Source organism: Mustela putorius, unplaced genomic scaffold, assembly GCF_011764305.1.
Source record: "Mustela putorius furo isolate JIRA1106 unplaced genomic scaffold, ASM1176430v1.1 tig00003988_pilon_pilon_pilon, whole genome shotgun sequence".
NCBI lineage: Eukaryota > Metazoa > Chordata > Mammalia > Carnivora > Mustelidae > Mustela > Mustela putorius.
The window spans coordinates 1,984,605-2,011,639 of NW_025422127.1; the positions used below are offsets into that span (position 1 = coordinate 1,984,605).

At 40.5% G+C, this 27,035-nt stretch overlaps 1 protein-coding gene across 13 annotated transcripts in view; it reads left to right on the plus strand.

Annotated features, from left to right (window-relative positions):
• RBMS2 (RNA binding motif single stranded interacting protein 2) overlaps positions 1–27,035 on the plus strand; it is an 80,806-nt gene that overhangs the window by 20,221 nt on the left and 33,550 nt on the right. For 7 of the 13 annotated variants that reach the window (XR_006604294.1, XM_045071854.1, XM_045071853.1 and 4 more), the window contains one exon: positions 16,389–16,448. The exons of 5 other annotated variants lie outside the window; for them this stretch is intronic. Coding sequence is in view for 6 of the 8 variants with exons in the window: in XM_045071854.1 (XP_044927789.1) it covers positions 16,389–16,448 (60 nt within the window). In the remaining 2 variants the exon portion in view is untranslated. Of the gene's footprint in view, positions 1–16,366; positions 16,449–27,035 lie in introns of all 13 variants that reach the window. One more of the 13 variants, XM_045071857.1, reaches the window with a different exon arrangement.

Here is a 27,035-nt window from a genome sequence, read left to right on the forward strand (position 1 = left end):
CCCCTGCCTTCGGCTCAGGTCCTGGTCCTAGGATCAAGCCCTGCATCGGGCTCTCTGCTCAGCAGGGAGCCTGCTTCCTTTCCTCTCTCTCTCTGCCTGCCTCTCTGACTACTTGTGATCTTTGTCTGTCAAATAAATAAATAAAATCTTAAAAAAAAAAAAAAGATTTACTGAGAGAGCGAGCGCATGAGCAGGGGGAGGGTCAGAGGGAGCAGCAGGCTCCCCACTGAGCAGGGAGCCAGACAGGGGTCTGGGTCCCAGGACTCTGAGATCATGACCTGAACTGAAGGCAGATGCTTAACCAACTGAGCCATCCTGGTGTCCCTCCTACGTTTTCTTCTAAGAGTTTTATAATTTTAACTTTTGTGTTTAGGTATTTGATCTGTTTTGAGTTAACTTTATATATAGTATTAAGTAATGATCTACCTTAATTTTTTTTGCAGGTGGATATTCTATTTTCCCAATATCATTTATTGAAAAGACTGTCCATTTCACATTGAATGGTCTTGATACTCTTGTTGAACTCATTTGACCATATATTCAATAGTTTCTTTCTTTTCTTTCTTTCCTTCCTGCCTTCCTTCTTTAGATTTTATTTATTTATTTGTTAGAGAGAACTCAAAAGCGGGGGAAGTGGCAGAGGGAGAAGCAGGTTCCCTGCTGAGAAAGGAGTTCAATGTGGGACTCAATCCCAGGACCCTAGGACCATGACCTGAGCCAAAGGCAGATGCTTAATGGACTAAGCTACGCAGGCATCCCGTGGTTTTTCAATTTTAGATGTATGTTGCCTTTCTGCTGTGAAAGATAAGGATTTGATTTTTTGTTACTGTGGTAGTTAGAAGCCTGCCTTTTCTTCTCCCTTACAAGATTTTAAGGATCTTTATCCCAGTGTTAAAAAAAATTTCACGATAATGAACCTTTTGTGGGTCTTATTTATTTAGACTTGTATACCAATTTCAACCTGGAAATATGTATCCTTCAGTTGTAGTGTTTTTGTTGTAATTTATTCCCTTTATTTATCTCTATGTGTTCTTTTTGAAGTCCTGTTTTTGTTTTGTTTTTATATGGAATAACATTTAAAAAAAATTTTAAGTAATCTCAACACATAATATGGGGCTTACTCTCACGATACCAAGATCAAGAGTCCCATGTTCTACCAACTGAGCCAGCCAGGTGCCCCTGAAGCCCTGTTTTTGTATACGACTTTCCACATCAGTATTTTTCTTCTATTTTCTTTAATATTTTCCCTTTTCTTAAAAGTTTTATTTTCTGTGATATTTCCTCTATCTTCTGTTTATTTTCTAGCCCTTCTATAGATTTTTTTGATATCTGCTATCATATTGTTAATTTCTTTTTCTTTTTTTTAAGAATTTTTATTTATTTGACCCAGATCTCAAGTAGGCAGAGAGGCAGGCAGAGAGAGGGGGGAAGCAGGTTCCCCCTGAGCAGAGAGCCCAATGCGGGGCTCGATCCTGGGATCCTGAGATCATGAGCTGAGCTGCCCTCTGAGCCACCCAGTCGCCCCCATGTCGTTAATTTCTAAGAGCTTTTTTTTTTTTTTAAAGATTTTATTTATTTATTTGACAGAGAGAAATCACAAGTAGATGGAGAGGCAGGCAGAGAGAGAGAGAGAGGGAAGCAGGCTCTCTGCCAAGCAGAGAGCCCGATGCGGGACTCGATCCCAGGAACCTGAGATCATGACCTGAGCTGAAGGCAGCGGCTTAACCCACTGAGCCACCCAGGCGCCCCACTAAGAGCTTTTTTTTTAATCTCTGTATGTTCCTTTTTTTTTTTTTTTTTAAAGATTATTTATTTATTTATTTGACAGAGATCACAAGTAGGCAGAGAGGCAGGCAGAGAGAGAGAGGGAGAAGCAGGCTTCCTGCCAAGCAGAGAGCCTGATTCGGGGCTCGATCCCAGGACCCTGGAATCCTGACCTGAGCCAAAGGCAGAGGCTTTAACCCACTGAGCCACCCAGGTGCCCCGAGTATGTTCCTTTTTTTGTTGACTTTTGTTTTTGCTTCATAGATAAAATATTTTTGTTTAAATCTCTTGAGACTATTCATTAAGTTTTCCTCTTTTGTCTCTGTTTCTTTTGAGTTTCTTTTTTGTTTTTGTCTTTGACTTCAGAGGTTTTCTTTAAATGTCTAAAGATTTTGGCTGTTTAAGTGAAAGACATTAAAAGACCAGATGGAAATGCTGTTGGCATGGGAAAAGCTTACCAATTTATGGACTTCGCTTTAGGTGATAAAATTTGTTGCATAGGGAGGGGCCTGAATATCATCTTTTATGGAGCTTTTCTATTGTGGTAGTCAGTTTCCCTAGAGAGAAATACTCCAATCTCCTAAAAGGGGTGGGGTTGGAGAAATGGCTGAGAATATTGCTTAATCCTCATGTTTTCACTTTAGTATTTATTCCCACCCAGCTCTGCTTGGTGGCTAGGAAACCAGAGTCCCTCTGGTTCAACCTCCCCAAAGAATAAACCGGTTTTCCTCTGGAGGGGAGATAGAAGTGGGGTAGTGGTAGCCAGACTGTGTGGCTAATGCTTGTCTTTTTAGGTGCTTGGGGCCTCTAATTTTTGAGTGTCTCTGGAATTTTACAGAATTACCTTTCTCCTAGTATGCTTCCTATTAGGTTTTAGTTTTCTTTGCTCTTCTAAGTTATATATCACTTACCTATCTGGTATCCAAGTTCTAAAATGTTGTTGGGATCTGTTATCTGTTTTCTATATCCTCTGAAATCTACGTCTTTTGAAATTTATTTATTTATTTATTTAAATTAAAGTTTCCATTTATTTTTTAGTAATCTCTACACCCAGCATGGGCCTTGAACTCACAACTCTGAGATAAAGAGTTACATGTTTTTCAGATGCCAGACACCTGTATCTTTTTTAAACCTTTATCATAATTTTAGTGGGATTCAAGAGGCTATAGAGATAATTACATATATTCAATTCAGAATCTCCTATTCATGCTTCATCCCCCTCCAGTCTGGTTTTTGCCTCTCTTGTCCTACTAAAATAGGTCATCATAGTAATCATGTTCTCCCCCGCCCCAGTTTTACTGAGATATAATTGACATATAACATTCTGTAAGTTTAATGTATAAAATGTGCCGATTTGCTACAGATCTGTATTGCAAAAGGTTTGCCACACTAAGATTGGTTAATATATCCTTCACCTCACCTAGTTACCTTTTTGTTGTTATTATTACTGTGAGCACATGAAAACACTACTGTCCTGGCAACTTTGAAATATACAGTACAGTAGTGTTAAACTGTAATCACCATGCTGTACATTAGATCCCTAGAACTTACTCATCTCATAGCTGGAATTTGTACCCTTTGACAATATCTCCCTATTTGCCCACCCCTCAACCCTTGGCAACCACCCTTCTCCTCTCTGCTCCTCTCTTTGATGTTTTTTAAATTCCACATAAACTGAGATCATATAGTATTTGTCTTTCTCTGTTTGACTTATTTCACTTAGCATAATGCCATATAAGTCCGTCCCTGTTGTTACAAATCAAATTACATTTTTATGGCTGATTAATATTCCTTTGTGTATATATACGACATTTTCTTTATTCCTCCATCAGTGGATGCTTAGATTTTTTCCACATGTTGACTATTGTGAATAATGTTTCAGTGAACATGGGACTCCAGATATCTCTTTGAGAAAGTGAGTGATTTTATCCCCTTTGGATATATACCCGGAAGTGGGATTGCTAGATCTAATGGATTTCTTTCTTTCTTTTTTTTTTAGGATTTTATTTATTTGTGTGTGTGTGAGAGAGAGAGAGAGAGAGAGAGAGAGCATGCTCGCACATGAACAGGAGGAGGGGCAGAGAGAGAAGGAAAGGGAAAGACTCTCAAGCAGACTTCACACTGAGCGTGGAGTCTGATGGGGTGCTTGATCTCACAACCCTGAGTTCATGAACTAAGCTGAAACTAAGAGTCAGAGGCTCAAAGCACCAAGCCACCCACATACCCCATGCATTTCTATTTTTCTTTTTTCTAATTTTTATTTTTTAAAGATTTTTTTTAAATTTATTTGTCAGAGAGAGAGCGCGTGCGTGAACACAGGCAGACAGAATGGCAGGCAGAGGCAGAGGGAGAAGCAGACTCCCTGCCGAGCAAGGAGCCCGATGCGGGACTCGATCCCAGGACGCTGGGATCACGACCCGAGCTGAAGGCAGCTGCTTAACCAACTGAGCCACCCAGGCGTCCCTAATTTTTATTTTTTAAAAGATTTTATTTATTTATTTATCAGAGAGAGAGAGCACAGGCAGGGAGAAGGGAAAGCAAGGTCCCTGCTGAGCAAGAAGCCTGATACAGGACTCCATCCCAGGACTCTGGGATCATGGCTTGAGCCAGAGGCAGACATTTAACCAACTGAGCCACCCAGGCATCCATCTCTATTTTTAATTTTCTGGGGAATCTCCATACTGTTTTTCGTAATGACTGTACCAATTTACATTCCTACCAGTGGTGCACCAGAGTTCCCTTTTCTCCACATCCTTGCTAGCATTTTTTTTTTAAAGATTTTATTTATTTATTTGTCAGAAAGAGAGCGAGCGAGAGCGAGCACAGGCAGACAGAGTGGAAGGCAGAGTCAGAGGGAGAAGCAGGCTCCCCGCGGAGCAAGGAGCCCGATGTGGGACTCGATCCCAGGACGCTGGGATCATGACCTGAGCCGAAGGCAGCTGCCTAACCAACTGAGCCACCCAGGCGTCCCCTAAAAAATATTTTATTTATTTATTTGAGAGTGAGAGAGAGAGCATGAGAGGGGAGAACGTCAGAAGGAGAAGCAGACTTCCCGTGGAACTGAGAGCCCGACTCTGGACTCGATCCGGGGACTCTGGGATCATGACCTGAGCCTAAGGCAGTTGCTCAACCAACTGAGCCACCCAGGCGCCCTCTTGCTAGCATTTTTTATCTCTTGATTTTATGATAGTCATTCCAGCAGGTATGAGATGATATCTTGTAGTGGTTTTGATTTATGTTTCCCTAAGGATTAGTAACATTGAGCACCTGTAGCTGTTGGCCATTTGTATGTATTCTTTGGAAAAGTGTCTATTCAAGTTCTCTGCCCATTTTTTAAATTGGATTTTTTTTTGCTCTCGATTTGTATGAGTTCCTTATACATTTTGTATGTCAACTCCTCATCAGCTATATAGTTTGCAAATATTTCTTTCATTCAGTAGATTGCCTTTTCATTTGTTGATGGTTTCCTTCTATGTGTAAAAGCTTTTTATTTTAGTGTAGTCCCAACTGTTTACTTTTGCTTTTGTTTTCTTTGCTGCAGAAGATATATATATACATATACATACACACATATATATGTGTGTATATATATATATTTAATGCTGCTAAGGTTGATATCAAAGAAATTACTGTCTGTGTTTTCTTCTAGGAGTTTTATGATTTCATGTCTCGCACTTAGATCTTTAATCCATTTTGAATTTATTTTTACTTTTTTTTTTTTTAAGATTTTATTTATTTATTTGACAGAGAGAGATCACAAGTAGGCAGAGAGGCAGGCAGAGAGAGAGAGGAGGAAGCAGGCTCCCTGCTGAGCAGAGAGCCTGATGTGGGACTCGATCCCAGGACCCTGAGATCATGACCTGAGCCGAAGGCAGCGGCTTAACCCACTGAGCCACCCAGGCGCCCCTTGTTTTTTTAATATATATATATTTTAAAGATTTTATTTATTTATTTGACAGAGAGAGAGAGACCACAAGCAGGCAGAGAGGTAGGCAGAGAAAGTAGGGGAAGGAGGCTCCCTACGGAGCAAGAGAGCCCGATGTGGGGCTCGATCCCAGGACGCTGGGATCATGACCTGAGCTGAAGGCAGCTGCTGCTTAACCAACTGAGCCCGATAGTGTAGGTTTTAAACTGACCGTTGAACCTCCCAGTCACCTTGCCAGCCTCGGCCATGTTCTTCTGAATGGACACGTGGTCCTTGGCACTGATGATGTGGTTGCTGGAGAAGCAGTTTTGAGACATGTACAGTTCCATAAATTTGCTGGCATCATTCTGCATGTTGAGGGTATGCCTGCTGCCACCCTGGATACCTTTCTTTTTCTAGCCTACTTGCTGTGGCTAGGACTTCTAGTACTATGTTGAATACGAACGGTCAGAATGGGTACCTTGTCTTGTTCTTGATCTTTGAGGGAAAGCTTTGAGTATACTAGCTATGGGCTTTTCATATATGGCTTTTAATATGTTGAGTTATGTTTCTTCTATGTTGTTGATCATTTTTATCATGAAATGATGTTGAATCTTGTCAGTTGCTTCTTCTGTGTCAAGATGATTGTATGATTTTTGTCTTTCATTCTGTTAACGTGGTATATTACATTTATTGATTTTCTGTATGTTGAAACATCCTTGCATCCCAGGAGTAATTCTGACTTGATCATGGCACATGGACTTTTTAACGTGCTGTTGAATTTATTTTGCTACTATTTTGTTGAGAATTTTTGTGTCTTTATTCATCAGAAATTTTGGTCTGCTGTTTTCTCATAATGTCCCTGTCTGGCTTTGATATCTGTGTAATGCTGGCCTCACAAAATGAGTTTGGAAATGTTTCCTCCTCTTCAGTTTTTGGAAGAGTTGAAAAGAACTCATGTTAATTCTTCTTTCAGTATTTGGTAGAATTCTCCCATGGAGCTGTGTGGTCCTGGGCTTTTCTTTATTGGGAGGTGTTTGATTACTAATTCAATCTCCTCAGTTGTTACTAGTCTGTTCAGATTTTCTGTGTATTTTATTTGTCTCTGTTTATGATTAGGACTTGGTAGGTTGTATGTTACTAGGAATTTATTTCTTCTAGGTTATAGAATTTGGTGGCATATCTTTGTTCATGGCAATCTCTTAAGATCTTTTGTATTTCTGTGGTATCAGTTGTAATGTCTCTTATGTATAATTTTGAGTTCTCTTTTTCTTGGTAAGTCTATCTAATGTGTTGCCAATTTTGTTTATCTTTTCAAAAAACCAGCACTTGTTTGTCTCTTCTCTATTTTATTTATTTCTGCTCTGATTTTTGTTCTCATTTTTTCTGTTAAATTTGGGCTTAACATATTCTTTCTCTAACTCCTTGAGGTTTTGGAGGATTTTTTTTTTCTTTATGTGGGCACTTTTTGCTATAAACGTCCCTCTTTGCATTGTTTTTGCTGCATATCATGAATTTTCATATGTTGCATTACCATTTATGTTTGCTTCAAGACTTTAAAAATTTCATCTTTGACTCATTAGGTTGTTCAGGAGTATATTGTTTAATTTCCACATATTTGTTAATTTTCCGATTTTCTTCCTGTTACTGATTTCTAGTTTCATATCATTTTGGCCAGAAAAGAATACGTGGTATGATTTCAGTATTTTTGAATTTGTCAGGATGCGTTTCGTCATTTAATACATACTCTATCCTGGAGAATGTTCCATGTATACTTGAAAAGAATGTGTATTCTGCTCTTGGATGGAATGTCCTATATGTGTCTGTTAGGGCCATTTGGTCTAAAGTATAGTCTTTTTCAAGCTGATAATACTTGATTTTGATTATGTACAAAACCTATCCTTTTAGCCTCCTCCTGACATTTTATGTTTTTATATTACTGTTTACATCTTTTTATGTTGTGTATCCATTGACAAATTATTGTGGTTATAGCTATTTTTAATACTTAAGTGGGCTCCAGGGGCACCTGGGTGGCTTAGTGGGTTAAAGACTCTGCCTTCGGCTCAGGTCATGATCCTAGGGTCCTGGGATCGAGCCCTGAATCAGGCGCTCTGCTCTTTGGGGAGCCTACTCCCCCCTCACTCTCACTGCCTGCCTCTCTGCTTACTTGTGATCTCTGTCTGTCAAATAAATAAATAAAATTTAAAAACAAACAAACAAACAAACAAAACAAAAAATAAAGTGGGCTCCACACCCAGCGTGGGGCTTGAACTCAGGACCCTAAGATCAAGAATCACCATGCTCTATCAACTGACCCAGCTAGGTGTCCTGGTACTTTTGTTCTTTAAACTTTATGCTAGAGTTAAGTGATTAACATGGCTATATTGCACTATTAGAATATTCTGAATCTGATTATATGTTTAGTTTTACCAGTGTGACTTGTATTTTCATGTTTTCATATTGCCAGTTAGCATCCTTTCATTTTAGCTCAGTGAACTCCTTTCAGCATTTCTTACAAGTTAGGTTGAGTGGTGATGAATTTTCTTAGTTTTTCTTTGTTAGGGAAAGTGTTTCTCGCCTTCATTTCTGAAAACAAACTTTCTGGGTAAATTATTCTTGGTTGGGATTTTTCTTTTTCTTTCATCACTTTGAATATATTATTCTATCATCTCCTGCCCTGCAAGGTTTTTGCTAAAATGTCCATTGCCTGATGGAGGTTTTCTTGTATGAGAGAATTTTTTTTCGTGTTGATTTTTAAATTTAATTAATTGATTTGAAAAATTTATTTATTTAAGGCGTGCCTGGGTGGTTCAGTTTGTTGGGGTATCTGACTTCAGCTCAGGTCATGATCCCAGGGTTCTGGGATTGAGCCCTGCATTGGGCTCCTTGCTCAGTGGGAGCCTCCTTCTCCCTCTCCCTGCTGCTCCCCCTTCTTGTGTTCTCTCTTTCTCTCTCATATAGGTAGATAAAATCTTCTTAAAAAGAACCATAAATAAAATTTTATTTATTAAGTAACCCCTACACCCAAAGTGGGGCTCGACCATGACCTTGAGATCGAAGTTGCACACTCTTCCATTGAGCCAGCCAGGCATTCCTTCTTGTTGATTTTAAAAATTCTCTCCTTACAGCATGCCTTGCCGGTGCAGTCTGTGAAGTATGTAATTCTTGATTTCAGAGTCATGAGTTCATACTGGACAGTGGGATAGAGTTTACTTAAAAAAAAATTAAATTCTCAGGGCACCTGGGTGTCTCAGTGGGTTAAAGCCTCTGCCTTCAGCTCAGGTGCATGATCCCAGGGTCCTGGGATCAAGCCCCACATCGGGCTCTCTGCTCAGTGGGGAGCCTGCTTCCCCCTCTTTCTCTGCCTGCCTCTCTGCCTACTTGTGATCTCTGTCAAATAAATAAATAAAATCTTTAAAATAAATTTAAAAAAATTAAATTCTCTCTCTCTCTCTCTCTTTTTTTTTTTTAAAGTAGACTCCATGCCCAGTGTGAAACCCAGCTCAGGGCTTGAACTCATGATCCTGAGGTCAAGACCTGAGATCAAGAGTTGGATGTTTAACTGACTGAGCCATCCAGGTGCCCCTTAAATTCTCTCTTTATCTTTGATTTTAGATACTTTTATTATAATGTATCTTGGAGAACATTGTTTTGGATTGGAATTTTTGGAATTTACTTTCATGAATTGGGTGTCCAAAACGCTTTCCAGGTTTGGGAAGTTCTCAACCATTATTCCTTTGAATAAACTTTCTACCACTTCTCTTCTCCTTCTGGGATTCTAGGGGTGCAGAAATTGTTTCTCTTAATGTGTCCCATAAGTTCCATAAGCTTTCTTCTTTCCTTTTCATTCTCTTTTTCCCTTCTGACTGGGTAATTTCAAATGATCACTCCTCAGGCTCACTGATTCTTTTGTTTGATCTAATCCATGAGGTACTTGTAAACTGCCAAATCCAACAAGGTTTTGTTTTGGTTTTGGTTTCATCTTACGTAATGTCTTAGCATCATTCGCTAGGGTTGACTATTCTCCATTTCTTGAAATAATCTCCTTGTTTGTCTCTGGTTATACAACCACTTTTAGTCTTGCCCTTTTGACCCTTCTCTTTTGGTCTCTTTGTCAGCTACTTTATTCAGTTTCTGATTATTTAAAGTTCTTTAGGTCTTCTTACTTTACCTTCTCTCTAAATATACTTTCTTCCTAAATTTTAGTTATAACTATGGTAACAGATTACACGTTATAATTTCTAGGCCAGACCTCTCCTCTGTGTATCCAGCTGCCTAATTGGTATTTTTCCCTGGAAATCTGACAGGTTATTCAAGGTTTTGTTTTTATTTGGTTGTTTGTTTTGTTTTGTTTTAGTAAATTCTAGGCCCATTGTAGAGCTTGAGTCCATGATCCTGAGATCAAGAGTCAAATGTTCTATGACTGAGCCAGCCAGGTGCCTCTCAAATTTAACATATTCAAAATTTAATGCTTGCTAGTAGTCCCCTAATCTCTACAATGTCGTTAATGATATCGCTGTCCATCCAGTTACTCAAGCTAGACACTGTCCTTGCCTACGTCCAATCAATAAACTAGTCCTATTGATTCTTATAAGCTAAATCTCAAATCTTTCCACCCTTTTTTTTTTGTTTTTTGATCTTTACTGCCATCTCTTCAGTTATAGACTGCATTGTGTCTTGTTTGGGTATTATAGTGACTGCCTAATTGATATTCCCAGTCAACTCCTGCCTCACTCTAATTTGTTCTTCCTGTAGTAGCCACAGTAATATTTTCAAAACATTGATTAGACCTTACAACTTCTTTCTTACATAAAATTATTCATTAACTGTCTAATGTGTTCAGAATGAAAACCAAGCACTTCAACACAGGCTGGAACTTTCTGTATCCCTCTCCCTCCTTCATTACACTCTAGCTTCACTGCCCTTCCCTTCCTTTTAGATCCATTTGAAAGTCCCACTTTGTGGGGCATGTGGCTGGCTCAGTCAGTTAAGCATCTGCCTTTGGCTCTGCTCATGATCCCAGGGTCCTGGGATCCAGCCCCTGCTTCCCTTCCTCTCTCTCTCTGCCTGCCTCTCTGCCTACCTGTGATCTCTGTCTGTCAAATAAACAAATAAAATCTTTAAATAAATAAATAAATAAAATCTTTAAACATAAATAAATAAATAAATGGATAAATATCACCTTTTTGACCAGACTGACTAAAGTAGGTTACAGCTTTCTGTTTTGTCTTTCTAGCCCATTTATCATAGTGGGTAATTATGCAATTGCTTTATGATTATTTGATTAATGTCTTTATCTCTGCTAAATGCTAAATTTCATTAGGACCAAGACTATCTCTGGTATAGCTTAGAATTTTGTCCTTGGTACCTGTCCTTGTCTGGTACTCTAAAGGAGAATTCAGTATTTGTTGAATAAACAGATGTGAACTCTTTTTATATCTCAGGGACCATTATAAGAGCTTTACATGTATTTATTTTCATCTCCATAACAATTCTATTGCATAGGTCCTATTACTGTCCTCATTTTACAAGTAAGGTTAGGCAACTTATCCAGAGTCATACAGCTAGTACATGGTGACAGAATTAAATCTAAGTCTTTGTACTTATTGAGCCTGTGTTTCTTTATTTCTTTTTTAAGCCTGTGTTTTAACCACTTTCTGCTAACTAATAGGATCTGTAATCAAGAAAGATACTTTTGAAGAAACATTTGGTAAACATTGATTCATTGCCTACTTAATTCCTAAATGAGTAGTGAATAATTGAATAATAAAAACTGAATCCGAGGTGCTTGGGTGTCAGTGGGTTAAAACCTCTGCCCTCCGCTCAGGTCCATGATCCCAGGGTCCTGAGATCCAGCCCCTGATCAGGCTCTCTGCTCAGCAGGGAGACTGCTTCCTCCTCTCTCTGCCTGCCTCTCTGCCTACTTGTGATTTCTGTCTGTGAAATAAATAAATAAAACCTTTAAAAAATAATAAAAAAATGAAAACTGAATCTGATTTTTCTTCATTTGTAAAATAATGAAAATGATTTTTTTTTGTTGTTAACCCAAGTTGAGTTATTATTAAATCATTATTTTATTTTTTAGTTATAGGATTTACAAACTGGAAGGGCCAGGCAAGCTAACATTTTACCCCTCCCCCACCTCATTTCAACTATCAAAGATAATACTTGCCTTGCCTTTAAAGAATGTTGGGGTTTGAGGGGTTTCAGTTTGAAGCATTCCTCTTCCTCCAGTCCACATGAGAAATAAGAGAGTTTGAGAGATAAAAATCAAAACAAAACATTTATTATTATTAAAACTAATAGTCAAGAAGGTAGCTTATATCTCCAGCCAGTGGATTTCTAATACTACCCCAGAATTGACAGATTTATCTACCTAGATACAGCAGTGATTTAAAAAAAAGTAAATGGAAAGCTATGGACTTCCCTGTCTGGTGGCTTACCCTTTTAAACTTAACCAGTTTGAAGGGGCACCTGGGTGGCTCAGTTGGTTAAGTGACTAACTCTTGGTTTCTGCTCAGCCCATGATCTCAGGGTCTTGAGAACAAGCCCTGTGTCGGGCTCCCCAATGAGGGTGGAACCTTGTTTGGGATGCTTTTGCCCCTTTTCCTTTGCCTCTCTCCCACCCATACATGCTCTTTCTCTCTCTAAAACAAACAAAAGACTTAATCATTGTGGAGTAGCAGCGCTGAATGTGTATAGGCATACCTTATCCTATCATGCTTCACTTTATTGTGCTCTGCAGTTACTGTATTTTTTACAAACTAAAGATTTGTGCCAGTCCTGTGTTAAGCAAATTGGCACCATTTTTCCAACAGCATTTGCTCATTTCGTGTCATTTTGGTAATCCTTGCAATATCTCAAATTTTTTAAATTGTTACATTGTTCATGGTTATCTGTGATCAGTGATCTTTGCTGTTACTATTTTAATTGTTCTGGGGTGCCATGAACCCATGTGAGACGGTGAACTTAACTGATAAATGTTGTGTGTGATCTGACTGCTTCATTGGCTCTTCCCCATCTCTCTCCCTCTCTTTTTTTTTTTTTTTAAAGATTTTATTTATTTATTTGACAGAGAGAGATCACAAGTAGGCAGAGAGGCAGAGAGGAGGAAGCAGACTCCCTGCTGAGCAGAGAGCCCGATGCGGGACTCGATCCCAGGACCCTGAGATCATGACCTGAGCCAAAGGCAGCGGCTTAACCCACTGAGCCACCCAGGCACCCTCTCTCCCTCTCTTTAAGCTTTCAAATAAGTAAATAAAATGTCTTTAAGTGAAGAGTCAAAAATGACACCTAGAGGAGAGGAGGAGGGAGGGTTTTTTTTTTTTTAAGACTTTATTTATTTATTTGTCAGAGAGAGAGAAAGAGCACAAGCAGGGGAGCAACAGGCAGAGGGAGAAGCAGTTCCCTGCTGAGCAAGGAGCCTGATGTGGGACTTGGTTCCAGGATTCCAGGATCATGACTTGAGTTGAAGGCAGAGGCTTAACCCACTGAGCCACCCAGGTTATCCCTTAAAGATGTTTTAGAAATTGACTTTTCTTTTTTTAATAATTGGGATTAATTATTGACCTTGTTTATAGTTTATGAAAGCCATTGCTTTCTCAAAGACTAACAATGGAAAGGCTGTGGTTGGGGGAGCCAGATGATCCTGAGTTAAGAATAAGATTCCAGGGGTGCCTGGGTGGCTCAGTGGGTTAAAAACTCTGCCTTCGGCTCAGGTCATGACCTCAGGGTCCTGGGATCAAGCCCCAAATAGGGCTCTTTGCTCAGTAGGGGGCCTGCTTCCTTCTCTCTCTGCCTGCTACTCTGCCTGCTTGTGATCTCTGTCTGTCCAGTAAATAAAATCTTAAAAAAAAAAAGAAGAAGATTCTACTATTTATTTATTATGTGAACTTAAAGCAGCAGGCTCCTCTGAATCTGTTTCTGAATCAATACCAAAATGGAAATGAATGTCTTATTATCTTCTTTGTAAGGATTATGTTAGATAACAAAGTCCTCTAGGACTTGGAATATGGTAGGTAGCCAGCAAATGTTATTTTGCCTTCTCTTTTCCTGACAGAAAGATAATCAAATAATAGGTCAGTTGCAACTATCTTGTGTTTACTTTTCTACTTTGTTTGTTTGTTTTTGATATTATCTTGGGTAATTACTTTTGAAAAACTAGGTCAGGGGCACTTTTACTTTGCTACTGTGAGTTTTTGGTGATTTTTTTTTTTCATGTCATTGTTCTATTTTTGCATTACATCTTATGCCCATTGAAGGCCAATTTTTTCTTTTAAAGGTTTTATTTAGGGACGCCTGGGTGGCTCAGTTGGTTAAGCATCTGCTTAATGTGGGTTCAGACTAAAAACTCAAGATCAAGAGTCATATGTTCTACCACCTGTGCCAGCCAGGCACCCCAGGAAATATTAATTTTTTAGGTGATATAGTGACATTGTGCTTTGTTTTATAAAAAAGATTTTCTTTTTCAGGGCTGGCTGGCTCAGTTTGAAGAATGTGTAACTCTTGGTCTCAAGGTCAGGAGTTTGAACCCCACATTTAATGTTAGGATTGCTTAAATAAATAAATAAAGTTTTAAGAAAAGAATTTTTCTGGCTTTTATGTGGGAACATTTTAGAATGACATGGTATATTTTGTATTTGTTTTGAAATCATGTGGGTGGTGGAGAAATAGGTAGAGCTACAGATGAAGCAATTTGTCCATGAATAATTATTGAAGCTAAGTAAGAAGTATGTCAGGATTCATTATACTCTTTTGTTTACTTTTGTATATGTTTTCCATTATAAAAAGTAAAACAGGGACGCCTGGGTGGCTCAGTTGGTTGGGCAGCTGCCTTCGGCTCAGGTCATGATCCCAGGGTCCTGGGATCGAGTCCCACATCGCGCTCCTTGCTCGGCAGGGAGCCTGCTTCTCCTTCTGCCTCTGCCTGCCTCTTTGTCTGCCTGTGCTCACTTGCTCTCTCTCCCTCTGTCTCTGACAAATAAATAAATAAAATATTTAATAAAAAAAAAAAGTAAAACAGTTCTTGTTATTAAAATTTGCTTCCAGGGCGCCTGGGTGGCTCAGTGGGTTGGGCCTCTGCCTTCTGCTGAGGTCATGATCCCAGGGTCCTCGGGTCGGGCCCCGCATAGGGCACTCTGGTCAGCGGGAAGCCTGCTTCCTCCTCTCTCTCTGCCTGCCTCTCTGCCTACTTGTGATCTCTCTCTCTGTCAGGTAAATAAATAAAATCTTTAAAAAACAAAAAAAATTTGCTTTCTATCCTCTGCCCAGAGTGTCATCTTTTTTTAATAGGTAGGATGTGAGCAACTTTACCACAACCAGACTAGTTACTACTTAAGAATATCACTGAACAAAACTGTCAGGAGTAAGCCTAAACAAAGATAGAAAAGAAGGGGAAAAAATGGAGGAAGAAAGGAAGTGAGTAAGAGAGAAGAGGGAGACTAGAGAAAAGGAAAGAAGTCAGGGACAGTGGAAGGTTGCCTTAAAGTGTAGGTCTCTTACTCTCATTCTTAATTTTTTATCTAATTTCACCTCTAACTGATATCTTTAGTAGCTAGGTAGGAACCTGAGATTCTGTTCTATAAGAAAAATAGCTCTTTTGTTTTAATATATCAGCTTAAGCGAGTAAGGATTTCCCCTTTTTCTATATTCTTTATAGATGCTACTATAGGGACGCCTGGGTGGCTTAGTTGGTTGGACGACTGCCTTCAGCTCAGGTCATGATCCTGGAGTCCCAGGATCGAGTCCCGCATCGGACTCCCAGCTCCATGGGGAGGCTGCTTCTATCTCTGACCTTCTCCTCGTTCATGCTCTCTCTCACTGTCTCTCTCTCAAGTAAATAAATAAAATCTTAAAAAAAAATATATAGATGCTACTATATTATAGCTGTTATGTATATAGTATATATTTATGAGAGAGTGGATACTGGGCCTTGCAGAAATTCTTACATAATCTTACACATTGCTATCCAGGAACTGGATGGAATTTTCTCCTTCAGAGAAAGACATACCATATGATTTCACTCATGTGGAATTTAAGAAGCAAACCAGATGAATATAGGGGAAGGGAAGGAAAAGAAGATAACATACAAATAGAGGTATTTATTTGACAAAGAGCATAGCAGGGCGAGTGGCAGGCAGAGGGAGAAAGAGAAGCAGCAGGCTCCCCTCTAAGCAAGGAGCCCGATGTGGGGCTTGATCCCAGGATCTGGGATCATGACCTGAGCTGAAAGCAGATGCTTAACCAGCTTAGCCACCCAGGTGCCCCAAGAGACTCTTTTTTTTTTTTTTTTAAGATTTTATTTATTTATTTGACAGACAGAGCAACACACACAGGGGGAGTGGGAGAGAGAGAAGCAGACTTTCTGCTGAGCATGGAGCCTGATGTGGGGGTCGATCCCAGGATCTTGGGATCATGACCTGAGCTGAAGGCAGACGCTTGACAGCTGAGCCACCCAGGTGCCCCAAGCCCCAAGAGACTCTTAACTCTAGGAAACAAACACGGTTGCTAGAGGAAAGGTAGATGAGGGGATGGGGTAACTGGGTGATGGGCATTAAGGAGGACATGTGATGAGCGCTGGGTATTATATGTAACTGATGATCACTAAATTCTACCCTTGAAACTAATAATACAGTTATGTTAACTAAATTGAATTTAAATAAACAATTTAAACAAGAATTTTGTCCTCCTTTTTTGGAGAACTTACCCTTTGTTTATACAGTTGACCCTTGAACAGTGCCAGTGTTGGGGATACCGAACCTCGGTGCATTCGGAAGTTCAGGTATGGCCTTTGACTCTCCCAAACTTAACTACTAATAGCCTACTGTTGACCAGAAGCCTTACCAATAGCATAAACTGTTGATTAATACATATTTTGTATGTTATATGTATTATATGCTGTATTCTCACCGTAAAGTTAGAGAAAATAAAATGTTTTTAAGAATATCATAAGGAGGGGCGCCTGGGTGGCTCAGTGGGTTAAAGCCTCTGCATTCCGCTCCGGTCATGATCTCAGGGTCCTGGGATCGAGCTTCGCATCGGGCTCTCTGCTCTGCTGGGAGCCTGCTTCCCCTCTCCTCTGCCTGCCTCTCTGCCTACTTGTGATCTCTCTCTCTCTGTCAAATAAATACATCTTAAAAAAAAAAAAAGAATATCATAAGAAAAAAAAAGACATTTACAGTACTGTACTGTATCAAAAAAACTCTGCATGTAAGTGGACCCTCACAGTTCAAACCCGTTGTTTAAGGATCAGATGTAATTGGTTTTTGGTATTTAGTGCTCAATTTAGCAGCAATTCTTCACCTTCACTCCTTATCTCCAATCTCTGCCCCATTCCAATTATAGTTTAAGATCTTGAGTTTGATAAAGTAGGTTAACACTTTTCCTAAGAATTAGTTTTGTTCAGATCACTGTCTTTTTGAGATTTAAAGTGTTTTAGGAAGTAGAAGATCATGGATCCAGGACTTAGGCTATATAGACTCAAGTGTTTTAATATTCTATCCTACTTTTTTTTAAAGATTTTATTTATTCACTTGAGAGAGAGTGAGCACAAGCAGGGATTGGAGAGAGGGGCAGACTCCTCACTGAGGTGGGAGCCTGGCAGAGGGCTGGATCCCCAGGACCCTGGGATCTTGAGCTGAGTGGAAGGCGGACTGAGCTACCAGTTACCCCAATAGTCTATCAGTATGTCGGGTTTGTTTGTTTTAGATCTTATTTATTTATTTGGGGCAGGGAGAGAGAGTGGACAGGTAGGGGATGCTGCAGAGAGAGAGAGGAAGAAGCAGACTCCCAACTCAGCAGGGAGCCCGACACCGGCTTGATCCCCAAACTCTGGGATCATGACCCGAGCTGACCAACTGAGCCACCCAGGCACCCCTAGTATGTCAGATTTTTTAAGAGACTTTTAAAAATTTATTTATTTTAAAGTAATTGTGGGGCATCTGGCTGGCTCAGTCAGAAGAGCATCTGACTCTTGATCTTGATGTCTCGGTTCAAGCCCCACATTGGGTTTGGAGATTACTAAAAATATAAACTTAAGAAAAAATATCTGCCCCTAAATGGGGCCCAAACTGAAGACCTGAGATCAAGAGCTGGATATTTAGGGTGCCTGGGTGTCTCAGTTGGTTGAGCATCTGCCTTTGGCTCAGGTCGTGATCTCCGGGTCCTGGGATTGAGCCCTTCGTCAGGCTCCCTGCTCAGTGGGGAGTCTGCTTCTCCCTTTCCCTCTGCCCCTCTGCTTGTCCTCTCTTACTGTTTCTTTCAAATGAATAATAAAATAAAATAAAATAAAAAGAGCTGGATGCTCTACTGACTGAGCCAGTCAGGTGTCCCAACTTTTATTTGGTTTTAAATATATAATAGATGTTTGGACTTGGTATAAAACAAAAGTTTCAGCAGAGGCTGCTGGGAAGATGGTGGAGTAGAAGGACCCTGGCTCACCTCCTGCCATGTGGCAACCTAGAGAACACACTCATTGGCATAAATAACCCAGAAAATGACCTGAACAGAGTCTGGCAGAACAGACTCTCTGCAGCCAGACATAGAGAAGAGGCCATAGTGAAACAGATCACCCCCTCAGATTGCTCCTGACAAGATCCCATCAGAACAGTGCCACAAGCCTGGAGGTGTGCGCACCGCCTAGACAAGGGTCAGCGTCACTCCAAAGTGAGTCCTGCTCCAGGGAGAGGGGAAGATAGCCACACACCAGTCTGACTGTGACCCCAGCAGTGGGTTAGGGGCAGACAGCTGGTCTGACTGCAGGACCCCCACCCCTGACCAATAAAAGCTCCTCAGAGAACAACACAGGGAAAGTGCCTGCAGTTTGGTGCTACTTCATCTCTGGCAAACACCTGGTCTTATTGAACTCAAGCCCAAGGCTACCTGGGACCAACCCACTAACACCACCGGCGCCAGACTCTGCCTGCAACAGGCAAAGAGAGCCATTGCACACTGAACCGAAGTCAAATACATCCCAGCCACAATAGGAGTGTGCACAAACACATAAAGAGATAACCCTGAAGCACCATTTTCTCGTGAAAAGGAGACATTGCACTGCAGGGCACTACAGGACCTCTTTATAAAGCCACTGTTTTCAAGTGTGGGAGATGTAACTGACTTTCCTAACACAGAGAAACAGATGCAGCAATAGACAAAATGAGAAGACAGGGGCGCCTGCATCGGGCTCTCTGCTCCGCAGGGAGCCTGCTTTCCTCTCTCTCTCTCTGCCTGCCTCTCTGCCTACTTGTGATCTCTGTCAAATAAATAAATAAAATCTTTTAAAAAAAAAATGAGAAGACAGAGGGATATGTCCCAAATGAAAGAGCAGAACAAAATCACAGCAAGAGACCTAAACAAAATGGAGACAAGTAATATGTCTGATAGTGAATTTAAAGTAATGCTCATGAAGATACTCAGTAGAATTGAGAAAGGATTATGGGACCTCCATGAGATCCTTCACAAGAAACAGGAGATCTAAAAAAGAACCAGTTAGAAATAATGAACTCATTAAATGAAAATAAAAATAGACCACCTGGAATAAATAGCAAACAAGAGGAAGTAGAAGAACAGATCAGCAACCTAGAGGACAGAGTAATGGAAAGTAATCAAGCTCAGCAGATGAGGGGTGGGGAATACAAAATGAGAATAGGCCCAGGGAACTCAGTGACACTGTCAAGCATAATAGTCATAATATAGGGATCCCAGAAGGAGAAGGGAGCAAGAAGGCAGATTTATTTTAAGAGATAATAGCTGAAAACTTCCTGAATCTGGGGGAGGAAAGAGAAATTCAGATCCAGGAGGCACAGAGAGCCCCCAACAAAACCAATCCAGAAAGGTCTGCACCAAGATACAAATAAGCTGGCCAAAAGTAGTGATAAAGAGAGAATTTTAAAGGCAGCAAGAGAAAAGAAAGCAGTGACATACAAGGGAAACCCCATAAAGCTATCAGTGGGTTTTTCAGCAGAAATTTTTCAGGCCAGAAGGGAGCAGCATGATATATTCAAAGTGCTGAAAGGAAAAAATCTGCAGCCAAGAATACTCTATTCAGCAAGGCTTTCATTCAGAATATAAGGTGGGAGGGAGTTTCCCAGACAAACAGAATTCAAAGGAATTCATGACCAGGGACAAAACCAGCCACATCCCTATTACACTTGATGCCATTGGCTTGTGGGTCCCAAGTTCACAGTCCAGCCACTCTCCTGCCCAAGTCAGCATGCACGGCCTGCCACCTGCTCAATGCTAAGTCAGCACACCCTCACCTCAGAATGACAAGGGCTCAAACTGACACTCTTCTCAAATTCCAGCCACTGTTCTCAAGTTTGTGCACAAAAATAGGCATAATTATAACAGTGGAATGAAGCAACCCAAACAGTGACACTAATTCTGTGGAATATATAATGGATAAAAGGAGTGCGCTAGGCTGAGAACATCTCCAAAAGGCACATTAAAGAACAATACATACAGCATGATTCTGGTTGGTAAAAGAAACAAATCCGGGAGAAATAAGACAAAACCAGAGAGGGAGACAAACCATAAGACACTCTTTTTTTTTTTTTTAAGATTTTATTTATTTATTTGACAGAGAGATCACAAGTAGGCAGAGAGGCAGGCAGAGAGAGAGGGAAGCAGACTCCCTGCAGGGCAGAGAGCCCAATGTGGGGCTCGATCCCAGGACTCTGGGATCATGACCTGAGCCGAAGGCAGAGACTTTAACCCACTGAGCCACCCAGGCGCCCCCCATAAGACACTCTTAATCATAGGAAAGAAACTAAGGGTTTGGGAGTGGAGGGGTGGGGGTAACTGGGTGATGAGCATTAAGGAGGACACTGATGGAATGAGCACTGGGTATTTCTTTTTTAAAAGATTTTATTTATTTATTTGACAGAAAGATAGCAAGAGAGAACATAAGCAAGAGAAGCTGCAGGCAGAGGGAGAGGGGAAGCAGGTTCCCCACTGAGCAGGAAGCCTGATTCAGGACTTGATCCCAGGACTCTAGGATCATGATCTGAGCCAAAGGCAGACACCTAACGACTGAGACATCCAGGTTCCCCTGAGCCCTGGGTACTATGTAAGACTGATGAATTACTGAACTCTACCTCTGAAACTAATAATACACTATATGTTAATTAATTGAATTTAAACTTAAAAAAAAAAAGAGCCCCCTTGGGGTGCCTGGGTGGCTCAGTGGGTTAAAGCCTCTGCCTTCGGCTCAGGTCGTGATCTCAAGGTCTTGGGATTGATCCCCGCATTGGGCTCTCTACTCAGCAGGGAAGCCTGCTTCCCTTCCTCTCTCTCTTCCTGGCTCTCTGCCTACTTGTGATCTCTGTATGTCAAATAAATAAATAAAAATCTTTGAAAATAAAAAATTAAAAAATAAATAAAAGTCTTTTTAAAAAATAAATTTATTTTAAAAACCCTCCCCATAAAACAAACCCCCCAAAACCCAAAATGTTCAAATGGGTATTAAAGAAATACAGAAAAAGTCTGTGTTTTCACCCCATCCTCCATATACCTAGTTCCTTTCTAGTAGCCATAATTATTAACTATTTCTCTTCTATCTTTTTAGAGATACTTGTATGAATATTACATTAGACTTTGTGACATCTTTGTGACTTGTAAAAAGCAAGCTAGAACAAGGTTAAGGACTTGATATACCTGATGTATTACAGACTGGTTGTATATGTACATTTTATTTTGATCTGGAAATAGACTAGGCACACGTACCTTTCATATCATTGGGTTAGGCCAGTTCCTTCAGGTGTGTAGTATTGCCAGTATTTATTGTTTGGTGAGTCAAAAGTATTTCTGTAATGAAAAAAAGTTCTATAATGAACAGAGGAGCAGAATCTTTTCATGACTTTGAGTCTTAGTAAGACCAGATCCCCAGTATTCTTTGGGTATTCTGGGTGTTCCTTGATCAGGTACTGTGAGGGTGGAAAAGACGAGTGCTGGTGTTTCCTGATTTCCTGTGGGTTTATTTGATTTATTTCTGGCTAATATGAAATTGGGTCAAATGATGACTATATGGCAAATGATGAGGTAGGGTAAAACAGACTATTGGCTGGCGTTCTCTTTTCCTGTCTTTTCTCTGTCTGAAAAAGCCATATTGTGGCAGAGCCAGATACACTTCTCTTTGAGCCACGGAGATCCAACAATGCTGCTATTCTGGCTCACTTTGCAGTTCCTTCCCAGCCTGTATACTCTCCTGAACAGAGATGATGCACCAGCTAAGCTGAATAGTGGAGGCGTTGGGTAATGCAGAATAACACTCAGTGGGGGCTGAGTTGTGTTCCACACCTATTCTCCCCAAGCCGCTGGCTGTCATGTTCTGACTTCAGCTGCTTAACCCTTAAAGATCCCTCTATCACCCTGAGAAGTTATTAAGCCCTTTGCTGTGTGTTTCCTGGTACATATGAGGTATTGCCACACTGACATGTACCCACAAACTGGTGACATGGTTGGTTATTACTTGGGTTGCAGGCATGGGCTTGTGCTCCTTAAAACCAATGTGTCTAAAGGGGTCTGCCCACCACAGAACCGCCCATATACTTCAGTTGAGGGCTGTGGCTCTAGTTGGTTTCTGTAAGCACCAGTCTTTATAAGAGATTTTCCTCTAGCGTATTTGAGTCTTAGTTCAAATACCTTTGTTCCTTAAATGTTCTACACTGACTAGACATTACGAGTTGCCTGGGAACTTAGAACTGTTCTTATTCCAGAAGGAGAGAAACAGAGGATATAAGGTCATGTAAAAGGCAGCTTTATGTGTTTACTCAGCTGTTTGCACTGGTTTGGATTCTTTTAGTATTTGGGTTTTCTATACCTTGGTTCTGCTAAATGAAAAGCAAAGTGATATCACAGAGGGAGTGGTGAAATAAGACTGAGACTCAGTTTCTGAGTGTCAGAGAATAACACGTCCCCTGTTCGACCTCATAGAGTTGTCAGGAAGATCAAATGAAATCATTAAGTGTGAAAGGATTTAAGACACTATTAAAGTTTAGACAAATTGATAGAGAACAGAATTCTGTGTTAAATTGCGTCTTGAGGATTTTTGCACAGTGAGAAGGTTTTTTATTCAGTTTTAAAGAAAGCAGAGTTTCTCAAGAGCTTCTGACACAAATCTTCCACCCAAGCCTTCAAGGTAGAATGGTTGGTTCATCATTCAGGGTCCCAAAAGGAAATAGATGGCATATCCAAATTGAGTAATTTGAGAAAGATTAATAAAGAGACTATTTACAAAGGGGTTTAAGGAAACCAGTGAGAGAGAGCAGAGTACCCTATGGCCAGCAATTACAGAGCCTATATTACCTCATTACCTCTAGATCTAATAAAGGACAATACTGAGAGAGATTATCTCAGGATCTGAGAGTAGCTGTATGGAAAGTACTGTGGGCTTCAGTAGTACGCGGCCAAATCATGGTGCTTTGGCAGGAGCTAGGGAAATAAATACTCTGATCTCATTCTCCATCTACTCTTTGATCTGCTACTGGTGTACATCTGGTTAGCCAAATCCAGCTGGAAGCCAGAAGGCAAGGGAACCTGTGCATGTACTCTATATGGTCAGCTTCCTGGTACACAAGCAAGTTTGGTAAGAGTGGTGAGTAGAGGGACGCCTGGCTGACTCAGTTGGTTGAGCAGCTACCTTCGGCTCAGGTCATGATCCCGGCGTCCTGGGATCGAGTCCCGCATCGGGCTCCTTGCTCGGCGGGGAGCCTGCTTCTCCCTCTGCCTCTGCCTGCCATTCTGTCTGCCTGTGCTCGCTCTCTCTCCCTCTTCTCTCTGATAAATAAATAAAATCTTAAAAAAAAAAAAAAGAATGGTGAGTAGATCTGGAAAGGCAAATGGATTCCTGGGCAGCATGCTGTAGTATATGCTTAACTGTGGATTCTGTAGTTACTGTGGCTGAGGGTTTTTAAATATCAGTCGTATACTTGAGACCCAATCTGAGCACCACCTTATATTATGTATAAACATAAATAACTCCCTGGAGGCCGTATGGTTTGTGCACTTTACTGTTACCATCTTGGTATTCAAGGGATCCAGGAAACAGATTGCTGTTATAATGGTGAGAGCCATGAAAGAGGAGGAGGAGATGAGCTGGAGATGGTGTCAGGTTTACTTGAGTTAAGAGGAAATAGTAGAAAGTGCTGAGTCAGCTTTTAAAACCAGCTATGGTAGACACATGGTATGTGTTCTCTGGTTCAGGCTCTGCATTTTCCAGAAATGCCTTTTTGTTTTGTTTTGCTGTTAATATTGTTAATGTTTATTTTTCTAGAAAAGGGGGAATGTAGGAAATATCCCTCTTTTTTTTTAAGCTTTTTAAAATTAATACGTATTATTTGTTTCAAGGGTAGAGGTCTGTGATTCATCAGTCTTACACAATTCACAGCATATCACAACACATCACAACCATAGCACATACCCTCCCCAGTGTCCATCACCCAGCCGTGCTTTCCCTCCCATGCTCCTCCCCTCCTACAACCCTCAGTTTGTTTCCTGAGATTAGGAGTCTCTTATGGTTTGTCTTTTTCTCTGGATGGTCTTGTTTCATTTTTCCCTCCCTTCCCCTATGATTCTCTGTCTTGTTTCTCATATTCCTCATATCAGTGAGAGCATATGATTATTGTCTTTCTCTGATTGACTTATTTCGCTTAGCGTAGTACCCTCTAGATCCATCCATGTCATTGCAAATGGCAAGATATGGGTTTTTTTATGGCTGTTTAATATTCCATTGTATATATATACACCACAACTTCTTTACCATTCATCTGTTGATGGACATCTAGGCTCTTTCCATACTTTGGGTGTTGTGGACATTGCTGCTATAAACATTGGGGTGTATGTGCCCCTTTTGGATCACTACATTTGTATCTTTAGGGTAAATACCCAGTAGTCAGTTGCTGGGTCATAGGGTAGCTCTATTTTCAACTTTTTGAGGAACCTCCATACTGTTTTCCAGAGTGGCTGCACCAGCTTGCATTCCCACCAACAGTGTAGAAGGATTCTCTTTTCTCCGTATCCTTGCCAACACCTGTTGTTTCCTGACTTGTTAATTTTAGCCATTCTGACTGGTGTGAGGTGGTATCTCACTGTGGTTTTGATTTGTATTTCCCTGATGCTGAGTGATGCTGAGCACTTTTTCATGTGTTGATCATCTGGATATGTCTTCTTTGAAAAATGTCTCTTCATGTCTTCTGCCCACTTCTTGATTGGAAAAGCTCTTTTTTTTTTTTTTTTAAATAAAGTAATCTCCACACCCAACATGGGATTTGAACTCACAATGCTGAGATCAAAAGTCACATGGTCTTTCAACTGATCCAGCCAGACAGAAGTATCCCTTTCTTGCTCTGATATGATTAATGGTTGTTTTATATTTCTACTTGAATTTCAAGAAAATATAGTAGTCTTAGAACTTTTCTATCTAGAAATGAAGTAGGCTGATGCCAACCTAAGCTGAATTCTGTGCTAGTTCATGCTAGCCTGTGGCTGTCTAATATCTTAAGATGTTTTTAGTGGTTGGAATGCCCTCTTCTCCCCACCCATTACTATCACATTTTTAAAAAAGATATTATTTATTTATTTGACAGAGAGAGACACAGCAAGAGAGGGAACACAAGCAAGGGGAGTGGGAGAGGGAGAGGTGGGCTTCCTGCCAAGCAGGAGCCTGATTTGGGACTTGATCCCAGCACTCTGGGATCATGACCTGAGCCAAACGCAGATGATTAAACAACTGAGCTACCCAAGCTCCCACTAATCTACTTTCCTTTTTTTTTTAAAGGTTTTTTTTTTTTTTTTTTAATTTGACAGGTGGAGATCACAAGTAAGCAGAGAGGCAGGCAGAGAGAGAGGAGGGGAAGCAGGCTCCCTGCTGAGCAGAGAGCCCGATGCAGGGCTCGATCCCAGGACTCTGAGATCATGAAGGCAAAGGCTTCAACCCACTGAGCCACCCAGGCGCCCCTAATCTACTTTCTATCTCTATAGACTTTGCCTGTTCTAGACATTTCATGTGAATTCAGTCATACAATATGTGCTCTTTTGTGCCTGACTTCTTTCACTGTGTGTTTTGAAGTTTCATCAGTGTTATTCCCACACTGCTGGTGGGAACATAAAATGATAACATCTGGTTTGAATAGTAGCTGAATAGTAATTTTCTGTATGAATATACAACACTTCATCCATTCATCAGTTGATAGATATTTGGATTGATTCCACTTTGGGCTATTATAAATAGCCAAAAGAAATTTGTACAGGTTTTGTGTGGGCATAGGTTTTTAGTTCTCCTGGGTCCATCCTTAGGAGTGGAATTGCTGGGTCATATGATAACTGTGTTTAACAATTTTAGGAACTGTCAAACTGTTTTTCAAACCAGATGTTATCATTTTATGGTCCCACCAGCAGTGTAGAAGGATTCCAGATTCTTCACATTCTTGCCAGCCTTGTTATTTTTAATTATAGATAACATCCAGGTTACCTTTGGTTAAAACCATAATGTTTTTATTATACCCATCCTAGTGGTTATGAAGTGGTAACTCATTCTGATTTTGATTTGCCTTTCCCTATGGCTCTCCATTAAAAGGTTAATATCCTACACATCCTTCAAGATATAGCCGTTTTTTTTGAGAAACCTTTCTCTCAGGAATTAAGAGTCTTTTCTTTTGTACACTTATACAGTTTTGCTTGGATCCCCATTAGCACACTTATTTCATTCTGGTAGTTATCTAGATTGTAAGCTCTGGTTTGTGAATTCCTTAATGGCTCCTTGTGGGTGTGTGTTTGAATTTATTATGAAATATTTCACTCCTACTCTCGCATTTGTGAGTCCCCATCGCGTCACGTAGGACTAGCACATAGTTGGTGTTAAGACATTTTTTTTAAAGATTTTATTTATTTATTTGACAGACAAGAGATTACAAGAAGGCAGAGAGACAGGCTCCCTGCCAAGCAGAAAGCCCAATGCGGGGCTCCACCCCAGGACTCTGGGATCATGACTGGAGCCGAAGGCAGGGGCTTTAACCCACCAAGCCACCCAGGTGCCCCGGTATTCAGACATTTACTGAATGACTCAAATAGTGCAAAGGGTCTCATGAGTGATTATTAAGAGGTCTGTTATTTCTCAGGGAAAGTGGGCTTTCTCTTGTTAGGATGTATTATGATGAAACCAGGGGAATAATGTATTTTAGACAAAAATGTTCAGATATGGGGACACCTGGCTGGCTCAGTCAGGAGAGCATGTGGCTCTTGATCTTGGAGTTGTGAGTCCAAGACCCATGTGTGGAGTAACATTTACTTAAAAAGAAAAGAAAAGGATTTTTTTGAAAAGTTCATATATGGGGGTGCTGGGTAGCTCAGTCGTTAAGCGTCTGCCTTCGGCTCA